At 40.3% G+C, this 18,630-nt stretch overlaps 1 protein-coding gene across 2 annotated transcripts in view; it reads left to right on the forward strand.

The window, feature by feature from the left end:
- The window catches only part of Uggt2 (UDP-glucose glycoprotein glucosyltransferase 2), a 140,058-nt gene that overhangs the window by 92,209 nt on the left and 29,219 nt on the right, over positions 1-18,630 (forward strand). For both annotated transcript variants that reach the window (XR_008216919.1, XM_052732466.1), the window contains exons 30-34: positions 496-580; positions 3,735-3,817; positions 6,903-6,998; positions 9,240-9,324; positions 16,742-16,924. Coding sequence is in view for 1 of the 2 variants with exons in the window: in XM_052732466.1 (XP_052588426.1) it covers positions 496-580; positions 3,735-3,817; positions 6,903-6,998; positions 9,240-9,324; positions 16,742-16,924 (532 nt within the window). In the remaining variant the exon portion in view is untranslated. The remainder of the gene's footprint in view (positions 1-495; positions 581-3,734; positions 3,818-6,902; positions 6,999-9,239; positions 9,325-16,741; positions 16,925-18,630) is intronic.

Genomic DNA, 18,630 nt, shown 5'->3' on the forward strand with positions numbered 1-18,630 from the left:
CTGGTCTACAGAGTAAGATCCAGGACAGGAACCAAAACTACACGGGGAAACCCTGTCTCAAAAAACTTAAATAAATAAATAAATAAATAAATCCTTTCAGTGTTGGGTATTTGAAAATGCTGGTGGAGATTGGAGAGTTTTGACAGTAGAATTCCTCTGGAATTGAAAGCTTTCAAGTCTAGAAATCATCTCTCATTTTAATTATCAGTACAGCATGTCAGCTAAAAGATCTGAGCATTGTGAAAGCCATGTCATATTACAGCAAACATAAGCAAGAATGTAAACTTTATGAGTAATTAGAATATTAAATTTAATAAGTGCCTCTAGATCATTTTAATTTATAAAAATAAGCTTAATTAAATATTTAATTATAATATTTTGGTATATATAAATTGACCATATAATTCAAACAGTTTTATTATATAGGAATTATTTATATCATCAAAATTATAGCCTGTTGTTGGGTAAATTCTGGGCATTTGTGTTCTCTTTTAGGCATGAAGGAACAGACTCCGAGACAGATGCTGGAGATGTCATTGTTGTGTTAAACAGTTTCAAGAGCAAGATACTGAAAGTGGAGGTATGCGAGGCCACAGATTTTCATAGGCCTTAAGTAAATTTTCCTCTTCATTTTGTTTAATAGCAACTAAAAATTTGTTCTTTAAAATTTTGCTTTGTAACTCGGTGAAAAGAAGGAAAATTTAAGATTATAAAAATGGAGCTTGAAGACAAAAGAAATGGTATTTTTGTTTAGATTTTGTTATATTAGAATACTTACTCTATCTATAACCAGATAATGCTGTACACCAATGTGGGGGCCCACAGAGGCTCCCTAGTAAGGCCTTACTCAAGGTAACTAATGGAATGATTTGGCCAAGGGCATGGTTACCAGGTGTTTTGAAGGGTCTACACTTGTTGGTGCTTTATACCTCGACCTTGAAAGGGGAGGCCTTTTGCCCCTCCCCTTCCTGATGTAAAAAGCCCATCATGAATAAAGTTGGGGCGACTGGATATTGACCCAGGGCCCTCCTGAAGCTGTCCTGTGCTTCTGTCTTTCTCGGCTCCATCTGTGTTTCTGTCTAATACTTCCTCATTCCTCATTCCTCTCCTTAAGAACCCTTCAACAGGTCGGAGCTGGCCTCCGACACACCAGGCTCTGGAGATGAGTCAGGACACAGGCTGAGTAGTCCTGGAAAGAGAGAGACGGAGAATAGCTGTTTGTTGTTCTTGCTGGTTGTTTTTGAGACAGGGTCTCACTATGCAGCCCTGGCTGCTCCAGAACTTGCTGTATCGACTAAGTTGCCTTCAAACTCAAGAGATTCTCCTGTCTCTGTCCCCTGAGTCCTTTCTCTGTCTCTTTTCCCTTTCTTTCCCTCCCTCACCACCTCACAGCATTTTTATGTCTTGTTTTTTTTATTAGAAAGGGATTTTAACAAATTTCTTGAAGATTGGTTTTTTTAATTGTGTATGTCTGTTGTGTGATGGGGGCATGTGTTGCTAGAGTTTTCCTGCCTGGCCCACAGTCAGGACAAATCTCTCTCACCCTCCAGTCCCAAGCCGCTTAAACCCGATCAAATAAACACAGAGACTTATATTGGTTACAAACTGTATGGCCGTGGCAGGCTTCTTGCTAACTGTTCTTACAGCTTAAATTAATCTATTTTTATTAATCTATACCTTGCCACGTGGCTTGTGGCTTACCGGTACTTTACATCTTTCTTGTCCTGATGGCGGCTCGCAGTGTCTCCCCCACTCAGCCTTCCACTTCCCAGCTCTATTCTCCTCCTTGTCCCACCTACACTTCCTGCCTGGCCACTGCCAATCAGTGATTTATTCATTGACCAATCAGCAACACATTTGACATACAGACCATCCCACAGCAGGCATGTGCTTGTGAGTGTGGAGCCCTGAGGCACACACCCCTGGGGTAATAGAGCTGAACCTTCTTCTCTTGTCCATTCTCCTCTTCTGAGAAGCTGCCCTGAGGGTTTATTTTAAACTCTCATGACATTATCCGTGTGCCTCAATAGAGGAGGGAGGGGAAAGGAGTGGAGGGGAGGAAGGAAGGAAAGAAGAAAAAGAATTTTTAAACAATGGCAGGCGTAGTTTGAGGAACTCCTGCTTGAAACCAGTGAAACTGCTAAAAGAACTGAAGAGCTGACAGTAACAGAATGGAGAGCAAAAGCGGAGGGGATTCAGAGTGACAAGGAATCTCCCATAAACACCACACATCCTGGAACACTTGGACTGTCATTTTGATTTAATTTGCATGTAATTGAATACAAATTAAAACGCAAAACCGACATAAAATAATAATTTCTTAGGAGACAATTTCATCACAGCATGAGGGATGAAACATAATAAATTATCTCTCATCAGCCCAAATTTGTGTCATCAAGTATTCCAGGGGATTCTTTGAATTGATACTAACCTAGTTCCTGATGGATATGATAAACAGATATCTGGCAGAACTATCCATGCATCTCTGGAATAAGATTACAATAAACTGCAGATCACATTTTTCAAGTGGGGAAGCCAGAACATGATAGAAGATAAATACACAAAGGCAGCAGAAACAAAGAACCAGGCACACTCAGATCATATTCCAGATGTGAGGGTTCTTGATAAAGAGTCTAAAATGATTGTGTTTAAATAATCACTCTTGAAAATAGAATCCTGTTTTTTTAAAAAGTACGTAGTAGCTGGATAGTGATGATGCACACGCCTTTAATCCTAGCACTCAGGAGACAGAGACAAGTGGATCTCTGAGTTTGAGGCCACAGGACAGCCAGGGCTACACAGAGAAATACTGTCTTGAAAAAAAAGAAAGAAAGAAATCCATAGCAAATTTGGGTATGTATGTGGCACCAGGCACTAGGTTTGTATTGCTTAAGAAGAGCCTTTGGAACTGAGCAATACAATACCAAAACTGGAAACTGAGTGACTGAGGCTGGAGAGAGAGATGCTCAGCAGTGAAGAGCACTGGCTGCTCCTGGGGAAAAGCTGGATCTGTTTCCAGCACCACATTAGTTGGCCTTATAACCCTGGAACTGGCCTTTTGGGCACCTCCCAGCATGTGGCATACATGCAAACACACACACACAAATAAGTAACATTTAAAAAACAACAACAAAATAATTTAGTGGCTAGCTTTTATATGCTTGTGGAAAGAATTAGCAAAATTCAAGGCAGATAATTGTGCTTTACCTAACTAGGGAAATATTACTTGTATCTGCAAATACCAGAATGTGAGTTGGAGCAAAGAGGGAGGAAAAGATGTTATATTAGTCCTCTCATCAACAATGGGGGAGACTGATGCAGTCAGTGGAGCATCAGTTTAAATGGACTCAACAGAAGAACTAAAGACCAAATATTGCCACCAGAACCTCCACAGGAAGAGGAAGGGGGCTGTCCTTAGAAAGAATGAAAGGGGTCTAAATTATGTGAATGAGAAATAATTCTAAAGTAATGCCTTAAGTTGGTAAAATCTCAAACCCCAGTGGAACCACATTATTTGTCAGCATAGTAACACCAAAATATTTTCTGAAGTTTTGTTTCTGCAGAACTGATAGTACAAGGTAGTAAAAGATTTTTTATAACATTCATGCTAATATATAACATGAATTTGTTAACCGTAACTACTGTCTTACATTTCTAAAGATTTCTTGTCTTACATGGCATACTTTATTACTAATCAATTAAATTCTAAATTTTCTCTTTGCCACATTATCCAGGTAAAGAAAAAATTAGGTAAAATTAAGGAAGATATCCTTGCTGATAAACATGAAAACAGAGGCATGTGGGATTCATTTAAAAGGTAATTATCAATAATTATTTTAATAACAAAATATTTTAATGGCATAACTGTATTGATCAATGAGGAATCCATGCAGGTGACAAAGATCTGAGTAAATAAGACACAGACCCTCTCTCCCAAGAGCCATAGAGAGAAACATAAAAGTTAACATAAAAACTCGGAGCTGGCATTCAAGAGGCTGGTGGGGTGAGAGGAAGAGAAGAGAGGTGGGCAAAACAGTCAGAACCAACGTTACATGCGTGGTGTCGCCAAAGAATTAATATAATTCTAAAAGCCTGGAGTTACAAAATGCTAAAAATATATTGCTGCTCAAACCAAAGGGTGGGGTATATATCCAGGTGGGGGACCTCGAGACCTTGGGAAAGACTCAGTAGAGTATGACCAAGAGTCTTTGTAAGGAAAGATGGTGTTCAAAGTGGTAATAGAGTGAAGGTGCCTGGTTAAATGAAGAAACACAAGGTATGTTCCTCAGAGTAGAAGGCAGTCCAGCAGGTTGTCACACTGAATATCATAGGATGTTTGTGAGTCATATTGTTAATTTTAGAAAGTATTAGGGTGTAGTTCAGTAGTAGAGTGTTTTCCTAGCATGTGTGAAGCCCAAGGTTCCATCTCCAGCACACAAAAAGGGGGAAGAGGATGAAAGGGAAGAGAAGGTTTGGTTTGTAATACGCATAACCCAATAACACACAACTAGACGTAACTGTGGGCATTGAGTGGCATGGTCCGCAAACTGTCTCCTTCTCCTAATTCCACTCTTTCTTTGCCTCCTATGTTTCCAGAGAGATTTTAAAAATAAAGGTTTACTCTCCAGCTTATAAAAATGACCTCTTTCCATTTAATGCCAACAAAAGTTCCACAGCTGATCCAGGTCATACCATCACAGGTTTCCCAAACTGAACTGAGCACTGTAACTGTCCACAATTGGTAATATGCTTTCTCCTGTGATGCCTAGGGAAGGCCTGTTCCACATGGACCTCAGAATGGAAATGGAGGAAGACTGTTCCCCTAAATAACCAACTTATACCCAGAAGAGGAAAGGAAGGCAGAATAGCAAAGTTGTTTGCTATCGATCCATTTTGTAGAGAACTTGGAAAGTCTATTTGAGAAGTGTGGATGTATTCTAGTTTCATTCAGTCATAACCAAGAGACTGGAGGGAGGAAAGGGTTTATCCGGCCAGCACTGCCAGATTGTAGTCCCTCTGTGAAGAACGTCATGGCAGGAACTCAAGCAGGAATGTGAAGCTGAGACCATGGAGGAGTGCAGCTTGCTGGTTTGCCCACGTTCGTGCTTGGCTAGCTTTCAGAACCACCTGTGCAGGGAGTAACACTGCCAAAGGGGCTGGGCCTTTACATCAGCCACAGTCAAGAGGGCCCCTGTAGACATGCCCAAAGGCCTGATGTGGGGAATTCTGATTGAGACTGTTCTCAGATGACTGGAGTCTCTGACAAGTTAACAGTTAATGCTAACTAGAAGAGAACTTCGAGTTTGTGAGAGTAAACAAGTGGTCATCTTGATCAGAGATAAGAAAAGAAACTTTAAGCCAAATAGATTCAACAGCCTAAATAGATGTTGTTGTTTTACACTCAAAAGCACTGCCATTCTTTTGGACTTGGCCCAGTTTACGCCTCTTTTCCTAGAGCCTACTCTTTGTTAATGGAAACTGAAGTACTGCCCATGTAGCAACTCTTTTCTTCTCAGAGAATTACAAAAAAAAAAAAAAAAAATTGAGCCAGGCGGTGGTGGTGCACGCCTTTAATCCCAGCACTCGGGAAGCAGAACCGGGTGGATCTCTGTGAGTTGGAGACCAGCGTGGTCTACAGAGCGAGATGCAGGACAGGCACCAAAGCTACAGAGAGAAACCCTGTCTTGAAAAACCAAAAAAAAAAATTGAAAACTACTGGCATCATAATAATTTGTACTTGCCAAAATACTTTTAAATTTAACTTTATTATTTATGTGTATGGGTGTTTTGCCTTGGTATATACCTGTACACTGTATGTGCCTGCAGAGGCCCCAAGAGAGTATTGGATGCCCCAGAAATGGAGTGACAAGCAGCTGTGATTTGCCGTAAGGATGCTTGGAACTGGCTCTGCTGTCAGAGCAGGCAGTGCTCTTAACTGCTGAGACATCTCTCTAGCCCCACAAAATGTTTTCATAAAATTTACAAGTAGTTTTCAAATCTTAGTCACTTTAAGTAATATGCTTATATATAATTTAGGTTTTTAATTAAATAAAAAATAATCAGCACCAATTATGTACATTAAGATTATCCCAAATTAATTTGATCCTTGTAAATTTTTTGCAATATTTTTTGTTTATCTGGGTTTTTTAAATTGTTTTCTTTTTTGTTTGGTGTTTTTTTTCCTTTTATTGAAATAGTTTTGTTTTTTTTTTTCTCACCTTCTCATTACAATTTCCCTTCCCTGTACTCTCTCCAGTTTCTCCACACCTCCTCTCCAATCTGGATCCACTCCCTTTCTGTCTCTCATTAGAAAACAAACAGGCTTCTCAGGTATATTAACAAAATAAAATAAGGTAAAACAAAAACTAACACATAGTATACTGGCTGATTTTGTGTGTCCTCGGGAAGGAGCCTCCCAGCTGTAAGGCATTTTCTCAGTTAGTGTTCAATAGGGAAGGGCCCCAACCCATGGTGGGTGGTGCCATCCCTGGGCTGATGGTCCTGGGTTCTATAAGAAAGCAGGCTGAGCAAGACATGAGGAACAAGCCAGTAAGCAGCTTCCCTCCACAGCTTCTGCATCAACTCCTGCCTCCAGATTCCTGCCCTGATTGAGTTCCTGTCCTGACTTTGTTCAGTAATGAACAGTGTTGTGGACGTATAAGCCAAATAAACCATTTCCTCCCAACTTGCTTTTTAGTCATGGTATTTTGTTGCTAACTAAGACACATTAATGTGGAGGAAGTTTAATCACATTCCATGTCCAAAGAAAAGCTTATTAACCTCAAACAATACATCGAATTTAATATTAAATGGCTCATAATTGTCATGATAAAAGTTTAATAGTTGCTGTTTGTGCATATTATTTAGACTAAGAATCCATTGTCCTGTGTTTTTATTACAAGCTTCACACAAAGTCTACACGAAGACGACAAGAAGGAAAATGACATCCTAAACATCTTTTCAGTCGCTTCTGGCCATTTGTATGAACGTTTTCTGCGGTAAGTGACTGTTTTCTAATATTTTCAGAAAGTTACACATTTACACAGTTCAGAATTCAACAAAATGAAGGTGTGAACTACAAAAAGGAAAAGAACTTTTTTCTATTGCTCCCTTGACAACTTAGCTTCCTTTCACACCAGAGCCAGTAGTATTATTTGTATGTCCTGCCAAATATCTGTAAGGGACAAATGTATTGTCATTGTAAGTTCTTTTTACCTAAATATTAACAAGGCATACACAGCTGTGCATCTTGCTCTTTTATGTGTAATTTTTTGAAACTACATTTAAATTTCATTAGTTTGGTTTGATTTAGAATGGTTTTCTTTAAGGTTAGAAAATACACTGTATGTAACAAGATAATAAATAAGGTGGAAAATGTGTTCAGTAAATGTTCCTTTCCCCATGAAGGAATATCATACTCAAAGAGATGGAAATCAGTAGGGAAGGATATAGTATTCAGAATTCAAGGGATAATTTTAAGAGTTTAAGTAGAAGTATCACAAAGAATGCCTCAGAACTATTTCAGTGATGGTACTGGTGCTTTTTTTTTTTTTCATTTTACATACCAACCACAGTTCCCCCTCCCATCCCTCTCCCACTCCCTCTGCTTCCACCACCACCCCACCCCTTTCCACTCTTCCAGAAGTTGGTAAGGCCTCCGGGTACGTTCAATTGAGGCAGGAGCAAGCCCCTCCCCCCAGCATCAAGGCTGAGCAAGATGTCCCACCATAGGTAATGGGCTCCAAAAAGCCGGCTCACGCACCAGGGATGGCACCTGATCCCACTGCCAGGGGGCCGTCAAACAGATCAAGCTACACAACTGTCTCCCACATGCAGAGGGCTTAGTCTGGTCCCATGTGGCTCCTCAGCTGTCAGTCTAGAGTTCATGAGTTCCCACAAGCTTGGTTCAGTTGTCTCTGTAGATTTCCCTATCATCCTGAGTGAGGTAACCCAGGTTCAGAAAGACAAACACGGTATGTACTAACTCATAAGTGGATACTAAATGTAAAGGAAAGGATAACCAGACTACAACCCACAGCTCCAGAGAAGCTAGGTAACAAGAAGGACCCTAACAGGGATGCATGGATCACCCTGGGAAGGGGAAATAGATGAGATCTCCTGGGGTAAATTGGGGTGCTGAGGGGTGGTAGAGAGGAGGGGATAGGGGATGAGAACATGAGGAAACGGGATGGTCGAGCTGGAACAGGGATAGAGTGGGAGAGCAAGGAGAGAGATACCATGATAGAGGGAGCCATTATGGGGTTATGGAGAAACCTGGTGCTAGGGAAATTCCCAGGAAGCCACAAAAACGACTCCAGATTAGACTACTAGCAATAGTGGAGAGGGTGCTTGAACTGGCCTACCCCGGTAATCAGATTGGTGAATACCTGTGGGAGCCCGTTTTCAGGTTCCTCATGGCTTTACCCAGCAGGTCCGCATAGAGGATGATTAGGGCCACAGGCCTGAGTGCAGGTGTCTGAAATGGTCTGCACTTGGCTGTGCTGGGAGAGGAGGTCTTTTGTTCCACCCTTTGGTGTCTCTATAAATACCCTGGGGCAGAGACAGTCAGGGCTCTTTGGAATAGGTTCCAGGCCCTCTCGAGGCTATCCTTTATTTTCTATCTGTTTATCTCTGCAATATGAATCCTTCTATCTAATATTTCCTGCTGCTCACACTCAAGAGAACTCAGGGGAGCTGTGGGGTTGGTGGGTAAACGCCCCGCAAATACCCTGTCATCATAGAGCCTTCATCCAGTAACTGATGGAAGCAGATGCAGAGATCCACAGCTAGGCACTGGCCTGAGCACCTGGAGTCCAGTTGAAGAGAGGGAGGAGGGATTGATTAAATGAGCAAGGGGGTACTGGTGCTTTTAAAGCATACTTTCAGGGTACTTGCATCTCCTTTACTGAGAGGCCTAGACTAAAGCAATCCTATGGTGGATTTTTGGGGGTATACAGGTCATTCATCTTTGTGGGTTCTGAAGGCCTTATATTTATCGCACAGTAACAGAGCCAGAATTAGATCCTAGTTCAGTAACAGGACCACTTAACACTAGCTACTTGGTACCATTTTTACATCCTTACACATTTCATATTTTAACAGCCTTAATGTTTGAAAGTACTTCAGTTTGATTCTACATAAATTCATAATGGAAAACTTAATTCATACTTTTTGATATTTAAAAGCCTTTGACAAAGTAGGATGTCATCTTGTACTTGGTTTCCTGTTCTTTTACATAGGATTATGATGCTTTCTGTTCTTCGGAACACCAAAACACCAGTGAAGTTCTGGTTTCTGAAGAATTACCTCTCACCAACATTTAAAGTAAGCATATTGCTATTTTACAGTGTGGTTAAAGTTTGATACGAAATTCTTTGCTGTCATTGTAAGCTCTTAAAACATTCCTTTTTTCAAAGTCAGCCTTTTAAAATGTATATTTACCCAAATTACAACCTTGAATTTAAAATTATATTCACTATTCTTAACTAGTTTATAAAAATTCTGTGTAATTTTTATTTAAAGAGGAATTTAAAAAAAAGAATAACAAGTGGGTGAGCCCTTAAGTAAACTCAAAACCATAATGATTAATAGCTTTTTATAATTAAAATTTGATGAAAATATGTACATTTTTCAATTAAGAGAACTTGATTCTGTCATATTATTCATAAAGATTGAAACCTTAGTAATATCAAGAAAATATGAAATTACCTTAGAGTTCAAAGTTCCTGCCTCCGGGTTCCTGTCCTGAACTTGTGCCCTGCTTCCCTCACTGGTAAACAATGACTGGGACGTGTGAGATGAAATGAGACCTTTCCTCTCCAAGGTGCTCTGGTTGTGGTGATCACAGAAGCAGAAAGTGAACACTGCCTTTCAATCTGTGCCTTTCTCTGTGGGAACACTTTGCCGCAGAGACTCAAAGTAGTGAGCTCTTTCTGTCTCCATGATGCGCTGATTGCTGCTGGGGGGGGGTGCACTTGGGGCTCAGGACAATTGTCCTCAGCAGCGTATGGTGACCAGCATCAGTTACTATTGCTCTGCCTCGCCTTCCTGCTGCACAGTGTGTCCAGGTTCTCTGTATTCTCAGTAGGAAAATAGTCAGACTTCAGAGCACTTACACAGCAGCTCAGTGGAGGCATCTTTTCCTAAACCAAAAGTAATACTAAAAAGAGAAACAAAGAATGGCTAATGATGCTTTTGTTCCTTAGTATTTCCAAGCATTGCTTTCCAGTATTATTTGGTAATTCTTCATAATCTCGTTGGAAAGAAAACAAAGATACTTTGTTGTTTTAGCCCACTAGGTCTCCTAGTGGCTATACCCAGCAGGACTACATAAGAGGTTGATTGGACCACAGGCCTGGGTACCAAGTGACAGTAATTAGCAAAAGGGAGGTCTTTTGCTCCACCCTCGGCATTGTTATAAATTGCCTTTGAGAATAAAGCTTTGTTTGGGTCGGTGGGTAAGGATCCAGGCCCACCCGAGTCTATCCTGTGTTTCTCTCTGTTTCTCTCTACTTCTTAACTCTCTAAGTCTCTTATCCCTCAATCCTCAAGAGTTCCTGGGGTAAATAAATGTGGGGGCTGGTCCCCTACACTTTGTGGTGGTTCAAATGAGAATGGCCCCCATAGGCTCATGTGTTTGAATACTTGGTCCCCAGTTGGTGGAACTGTTTGGGAAGGATTAGGAGGTGTGTCATGGGCCCAGGCTTTGAGGCTTCAGCAGCCTCCCATCATCCTGAGTGTGCTTTTGTCCTTCCTGTTTGTGGTTGGATGTGATCTTTCAGCTGCTCCTGCTGCTGTGCCTTCCTTCTGCCATCATGGGCTCTAACCCTCTGAAAGCACAAACCCAATTAAACTTTTTCAAATCCCCTTGGTGATGGTATTAACTTAAACAATAATAGGTCCAGCCTATATTGTTTGCTCCCAGGGTCCGTGGAAGAGTCTAACAACCAGCTGAGGATTCTAATCTGAGGGACATTCAATGAATCTAAGCACACTGAGTTCCTTACTCTGTAGCTAGAGAATTTCTCTCCAGCTCCCGCCAAGTCCCGCCAGTTCTGGAGCCCACTTATAAAATAAACACACAGACTCTTACATTATTTAAACTGTTTGGCCATTAGCTCAGGCCTATCATTGTCTAGCTCTTACTCTTATATTTAGCCCATTTCTATTAATCTATACTTTGCCACGTGGCTCATGGCTTATCGGTACCTTACATCTTTCTTGTCCTGGCTGTGGTCCAGGCAGTCTCCCCCTTCCCTTCCTGTTTCCTCAATTCTCTCTGTTAGTCCCACCTATACTTCCTGTCTGGCTATTGGCCAATCAATGTTTATTTATACAGAGTGATATCCACAGCATTAGTCCATTCACTTTATTCTTCTAAGTCAATTCTGTCTACACAGTTTCTTTTCTGTTCTCTTACTTAGCTACTCTCGGTCCCTCCTGCTGTTCTCTCATCATTCTACCTAGTTCTTTCCATCTCAGTCCTCATCTTTGTTCTTCTCCATCCATCCTCCCAGTGCTCTCAGAGAACCAGTGTATATACCCACACAGTAATTCTTTGGCAAAGCAATGCGAGGCTTGAAGTTTTCAGGATCACAGAGAGAGGTGATAAAGACCCACACATAAAGCAATAATTGTCAGCTTCCAATTACAACCCAAAAGGGGAGTGACTAAAGGGGAGTCAACTAAAGGCTAAGATCAATTAGGGAATTTATGTGCTCAAACTGTGATCTAGATAGAATGTAGGGGTCCATAAGTCACAAGAAAGTAAACTGTCTGGTGCCGTTCCCCCCACCCCCCGCCCTCATCCTGGCTGCAGCTGCTTTCTGATGGGGAGGGGGACATATGCTAGGTGACTAAGCAACCTCTGTCAGAGCATGTAGTATTTGGTTAGTAAAAATACTTTCGCTCAGGTAATTGCTGAGGAGAAAATCTAGGAATAGCACCTGGCTGAGGAAGAATTAAAACTTAATTTGCACAAAGCTTGGCATCTGTCACCTGCCTGGCCTTTTAGGCAATCTCCTTGGGTCAGTGGTAAGTAACTGCCTTAACTCAGTAACTAGCAAATGGCTAAAACATTATCCCAGGAATGTGAGCTGTAAATCTCTTAAGTTAAGGTCTTATGTAAATAACCCGGGGTGAAGGTAAGGAATTGAGGATTTAATTGTTAGTGGTTCTTTTCTCTGTGAGTGAGATGAGCTACTGTTTATTTATGTGCAGTTTTGTCTTTGGAAAAAGGTATCTTTGCTGAAATACTTCTGTCTGGAGAATGGCCCTGGACAGATGTATATGTTATGAAAAACAAACACAGCTGGGACAGTTGTCCAATCACCCCAAATGTATAGGGAAAGTTGTGCCCAAGATTGAGATGCGATCGTGAGATTACATGTACACATAACATGGAGATGCACGGTAAATGTGGAGAATCATAGCTGTTATTGCACAAGAAGTTTACAACAAGAGACAGCCAGTTCATTCAAAAGGCAGTAATTCCATAACACCTTGAGTGATGGTTTCCTCTAACAGAACCCTTAGTTCTGATAGGTTGACCTTCTGAACTCTAGTTGTCACTGCTATATAGTCTCATGGACTTTTGCTACCAGTGGCTTTCAATATGGTATTCTATGGCTGCAAATAAAAAGTAACTAAGTCACACCTGTAACCACAGATACTAAAGACCACACCTTTACATAAGTTTAGTCATGGACAAAACTACACAGCTCATAAAAGCTATTTTGCTCACAGTTTATTACCACAAAAAGATACAAATTCAGTCAGCAAAAGACAAGGAGCAGAAGATTCGGTGCAGGAGAAGACAAATGTGGAGTTTCCAGTTATCTTTTCTTAGACAACACTTGCTCCTCCAAACAACAGTGGAACTCTTAATAGAGTACCACATTCAAGAATATTCACCTATGATTTGGTACTCAACATTTTTATTAGGGTTAGCTATGTAGCCCCAGCTGTCTACCTGCCTACCTGAGCTAAATTTCTACCTCCACCAGAGTTAGGGCTCATTACTGTGGCTCAAAATGCTCACCATAAACCACACTATCAGCATAGACTATCTAGTGTGACTCAGAGTCTCCTGAGAAACAAGTGCATTCTTATCAGGAAGAACCTTCCAGGAGCAGAAGTTACCTCATAAGGGCCATGGCAGGCGTTACACTTTTCATTAGACATAACCCAAACTTTCTAGCATAGGCATTGGATAGAACAGTTGATTATGAACAGCTGAGCTTGAAACCCAAGCAGTCCAACCTCAGGCCAGTCCCACCACCCTTGTGGAATAGCCTGTCTCCCTCCATCAGCATTCTTGTGCTCCTTTGGCAATAGAAAACACAAACTGAAATAAACAGACAATGATAGACAAAATCTTAAACTATTTTGTTATTCTTAAACATATTGTCCTACTAGGCAAATACTGCATGGGGGTGGGAAGTATATAAACCAAGATGGCATGATGTAAAGGTTGTCTTAACAGATTATATTTACTAACTAGACAAATAGTTCTCTATATGGATAAAAAAAACCTGCAGCACTTAATGGCAAAAAGTAATACCCTGCAAAAGTAGTGTTTTCCTTTCTGATTTGCTTTTTCTCTTAGTTTCTTCTTTGTAAGATGCTTTAGTGCAAATAACAAATATACAGAAAAGTATACAGCCATAAGCAGGTAGCTTAGGTACATTTCACATTAAAACACCTGGGTCTTCAGTAGCCAGATCCCACCCTCCAACCTGGATACCCACTGTTCTAGTTCCTCCTGTGTTGCTGTGATAAAACACCATGACCAAGTCATCTTACATATGGCATGTATCTGAGCTTACAGTTCTAGAGGATTGAGAGTCTGTTGTTTTGGGAAAGCATGGTGGCAAGCAGTAGTCATAGCAACTATAGTGGAAGCTGAGGTCTCACATCTCGAACCACAGCATAAGCGGAGAGAACAAACTCAAAATGACATGAGTCTTTAAACTCTCAAAGCCCACCTGCAATGACATACTTCCTCCAACAAAAACACTTCTCCTAAACCTCCCAAGCAGCACCAGACATTCAATTGCCTGAGGCTGTAGGGGTCATCTCATTAAAACCACCACAGCTACCTCACTTCCCACACTGGTATGCTAAAGCTCTTGTGTCTTGTTATAATGCTTCCCATATTGGAATATGAACTCTAGTTCACCCGTCTACCACTTCACTCTCCTTACCTTTTGTCTTTTCTCCATAGCTCTAACTTGTATAGTCAACAACAATTTCACTTACTGTTCTACCCATCCTCTCTAAACTGTAAGCTTCTAGGGAGCATGATTTGGGTGGTATGGAGGGGTCGCTGTTCACTACAACATTCGTAGGATATAGCAGGGTTGTGTGGATATTTTTAATATATATTATTGAAAATTGAATTTTTTAATTTCTCCTCATGCTTTATATGAAAATAATGACTTCAAGAAGCTGTTAAAACCATAATTTCAGCATTTTAACGAAGATAAAATGGATCCTCATAAAATGAGGGGAAAAATTATCCTTTAATTTCCAGTATTTTTTAAAAACAAATAAGTGATTAAACATTTGCTCAGCACCTGGTTACAGACAACAGTTGAATGAGGAAAGGATATTTTAACTTCTCTGGATCCCCTCTCCCTGCTCTTTACACCTTCCATTCAGTTTTTTATCTTCAATGAAACTGAAACAAGTGCGTTTCTACTACTAGATTCAACAGAGACTCAGTTACAGTCTCACGATGTCAAAGTCACAACAGACCATACCTATGACTGTAGCCCCATAACCATAAATTATAAGGGAGCTGAAAGATTCCGAAAAGCCTAGTGACCTTGGGAATGTCATAGCATCACACATCACTCCAGTGTTTGTGGTGATCCTGATATAAACATACCTACTTTGTGTCATTCCTAAGTGTAGCACATACAGTAAACGGTAAAGTGATGATACTATATAATGACAATAAACAACAGTTACCAGTTTATCAGTTTAACACACTTTATTATTGTTTTTAAAAGATTATCTAGATACGTTTTTATGTACATGAGTGTTTTTATGCATGTATGTATATGCACTACATGCATGCACTGCCCTTGAAAGTCAGAAGAAGGTATCAGATCCCCCAGATCTGAAGCTGTGCATGGTTGTGAGCTGCCACGTGGGTGATGAGAATTGAACCTGGGTTCTCTGCAAGAGCAACAAGTGCTCTTAACTGCTGAGCTATCATTATTTTTAGATGTATTTCTATTTCTTGAACTTTTATAGAGCTGTGCTAATATTGGTGTTCTCATTTTTAAGAAAAAGCTTAAAAAGGAAAAAAATTCTTAAACAAAAGAAAATGCTTATAAAATAAAAATACAAAGAAAGAAAATATTTTTGAGACAGCCAGTGAAGCCTAGGCTAATCCCGAATTTACCATCTTTACCCCTCAGGAAATATGTATACAGCTGTACAATGTGTTTGTTGAAGCTGTTACCAGGAGAGATCAGAAGTTTTAATAATTTTAAAGTTTAAAAATGAAAAAAGTTACACGAAGCCAATAAAATAAATAGTAAAAATAATTTTAGAAACTGAATGTAGCTTAAATCTAGTGTTTACAAAACTCCACAGTCATATCCTAGACCTTCAGAATCCCTTATTACTTGCTGGTTCCCAGAGCCGCTTCCGTTGTGCAGAAGGGCCTTCACAGGTGTGCCTTGTGTGTTTGTGTGTGTGCGTGCCATATTATGTACCTTGTCTCCACTTGGATGTACAAATGCTTACTGTTGTAATTAAATCGCATACTGTAGTCAGCATGGTAACATGCTGTATAAGCCTCTAGCCTATGAGCAGTAGACGATGCTACCTAGGTTTCGTGTCATTCTATGATGTCTGCACATTGACATAACCATTTAATCATGCATTCCTTAGAAAATAACCATGTTGCTAAGGGATCTATGGCTCTATTGATAATTCTGCCTGAAGGTGCTAAATCAGCTTGCAGATTATCTAATACTCAGATCTGGTTTTTTTAATACTTGAATGACCATAAATTTCAAATATGAGTATCATTTATCAATTCCCAAGGCACTTTGTGCTTTTGCTCACCATATTTTTGTATCTCCCTCACTAGCCAGTGCATGTCAACATATTCATAAGTGTGGTTATGGGCTTTTCTTTATAGATGCTTAATCGATAAGCATTTAAATCAATATGTACGTGTATATTAACAACAGTAAATTATGTAGTTACATGTAATTATACCTTCATATTTGTCAGCAGCTTTATATTCTTCATTAATAGATAGTATTAATCCATTTCTGATGAGATAATCAACTTAAGGGGAGGAAAGCATTGTTTGGACCCAAGTTTTGGAGGTGTTCTGTCTGTGTTCACTTGGCACTGTTGCTTTGGCACTAGTAGTGGCGATTATATGTCCTAGTGTGAACACATAGTAAAGGAGGCCAGCTCAACTCATGTTGTTTGGAAAACAAAGGAAAAGAAGAGAAGCCAGGGTCCCAGTATCTCCTTCAAGGGTACACCCCCACACCCCACCCCCGGTCACCTAACTTCCTTTCAGTAGGTCCGTCTCCTGAGAATTCTGCGGCCTCCAAGTTGTGCTGCAGGCTAAGACTGTAAGAGACACTTGGACAGTAACATAAGAATGAGTTGTTAAAGTGGTGTTTAGGCCTTTTCCAGTCAGTTTATAGTAACTTTATGGTAAACTTCTTCTGAAATGTATTGTTTGATTTTGTTATGTATTTAGGACGTAATTCCTCACATGGCTAAGGAATATGGATTCCAATATGAACTTGTCCAATATAAGTGGCCCCGTTGGCTTCATCAGCAGACTGAAAAGCAACGAATCATTTGGGGTTACAAAATTCTTTTCCTTGACGTCCTTTTTCCACTAGCCGTGGACAAAATCATATTTGTTGATGCTGACCAGGTAATAAGAATAATGATTTTTAGTAATAAAGTGTGGTTTTTGACTGTAACTGAATGTGAACATAAGGATTCATGTTGCTCACTTATTGTCACCATTGTTTCATAAACATACAAGACATGACTGTAATATATTCATGAAGTACTTTAAGTTTAAAAGCCATCTGTCAGAACATGGGCAGACTTGAAAGTGTGGCAAGAAACACTGCTTAGAACATGGCAGCGTCTATCTAAAACAGCTGTTTTTTCCAAATTTGGCAGGTAAAGCAAGGCATGCCTCTGTTAGTCATTGTAAAATGGTTGCATGAGTTTGTGTGGAGATGCGCTGCGTTCTTTTAACTGGCTTGCTCTTCTTGCTGGAAACTCGGTGGTTGCACACAGCCCTTCTCTCACTGCTGCACGCTCAGCAGCTTTGTTCTCCACTGAGACAGTCAAGTCTCCGTATGTCTGCCTCTTAAAGGCTCTAAATTTAGCTGAAAAAAATTAAAGGCCACCTCAACTTCAGAATTCGTATATATAAAAGTTACGGCTTTTTCCTTTACCTCGTTTCAGTACCTTTATAATCATTAGTCATGAAAAAATATTTGAAAAATGTACAGAGTTTCTAGTAGCACTGATACTAAGTTTAAATGTATATAAACTAAATGCATAAGATAGAATTTAAATATTGAAGACAAAGGGTATATTTTCACGTTTTATGCTAGAATTTGCTCACTCTCACCGACTGTGGTGAAGTTTGTTTGTAAGTGTGCACTTGGAAGTCAGAGGCAGGAGGTGATGAGTTCACAGCCAGCCTGCAGCGCATACGAGCAGGAAAGGAAAGACTGACTTACTCTCCTATGCTGTTATTTTGTTCCAAGTTAACTTCAACTATTGTAATAAAAACTCTAAAGCAGGAAAAGCAAGTGTGGTGATAAGTAAGCACTGCCAGTTATATTAACTTAATACAATTCTGTCTTGGGCCAGAGAAATGTCTCAGCAGGTCAAGGCTCTTGCCGTGAACAAGCCTAGCATGACCTGTTCAATCTCTGGAACCCATGGAAAAGTGGAAGGAGGGAACAAACCCCATAGTTGTCCTCTGACCTCCATGCTCAGATCAAGGCTTATATGCCCAACTGTGCACGCGCGCGTGCGCACACACACACACACACACACACACACACACAAACACACATGCATGCATTTCAAAGAGTTTTTAAAGCATAGATTCTTTCCCTCCCATCAACATTTACACTCGTATTCTTTCAGCAAGCTTGAGGGAGACAATCAAGAGTAAAACACAGGGCTGGAGAGAGGAGGGCTCAGTGGTTGGAGGGACTTTGCTGCTCTTGCAGAGGACTCTAGTTTATTTCTAGCATTTACAGGTTGACTCACAACAGTCTACAGCTCCAGTTCCTGAGGACCCAGTGCCCTATGCTGGCCTCTACAGGCACTACACAGATATAACATTAGTCACACTCCTACCCTTTAAATAAATAAATCTTTTTAAAAAAGAAAAAGGAAGGAAGGAAGGGAGGAAGGAAGGAAGAAAAAGAAAAGTTAAAGCATATTAACATTGTCATTTAAGCTACTTTTCTTGTTCTTTTTTGTTTTTTTTTTTTTTTTTTGAGACAGGGTTTCTCTGCATAACAGCCCTGGCTGTCCTGGATCTCACTCTGTAGGCCAGGCTGGCCTCAAATTCATAAAGATCCGCCTGCCTCTGCCTCCTGA

Source organism: Peromyscus californicus, unplaced genomic scaffold (assembly GCF_007827085.1).
Source record: "Peromyscus californicus insignis strain IS unplaced genomic scaffold, ASM782708v3 Scaffold_12__1_contigs__length_115047231, whole genome shotgun sequence".
NCBI lineage: Eukaryota > Metazoa > Chordata > Mammalia > Rodentia > Cricetidae > Peromyscus > Peromyscus californicus.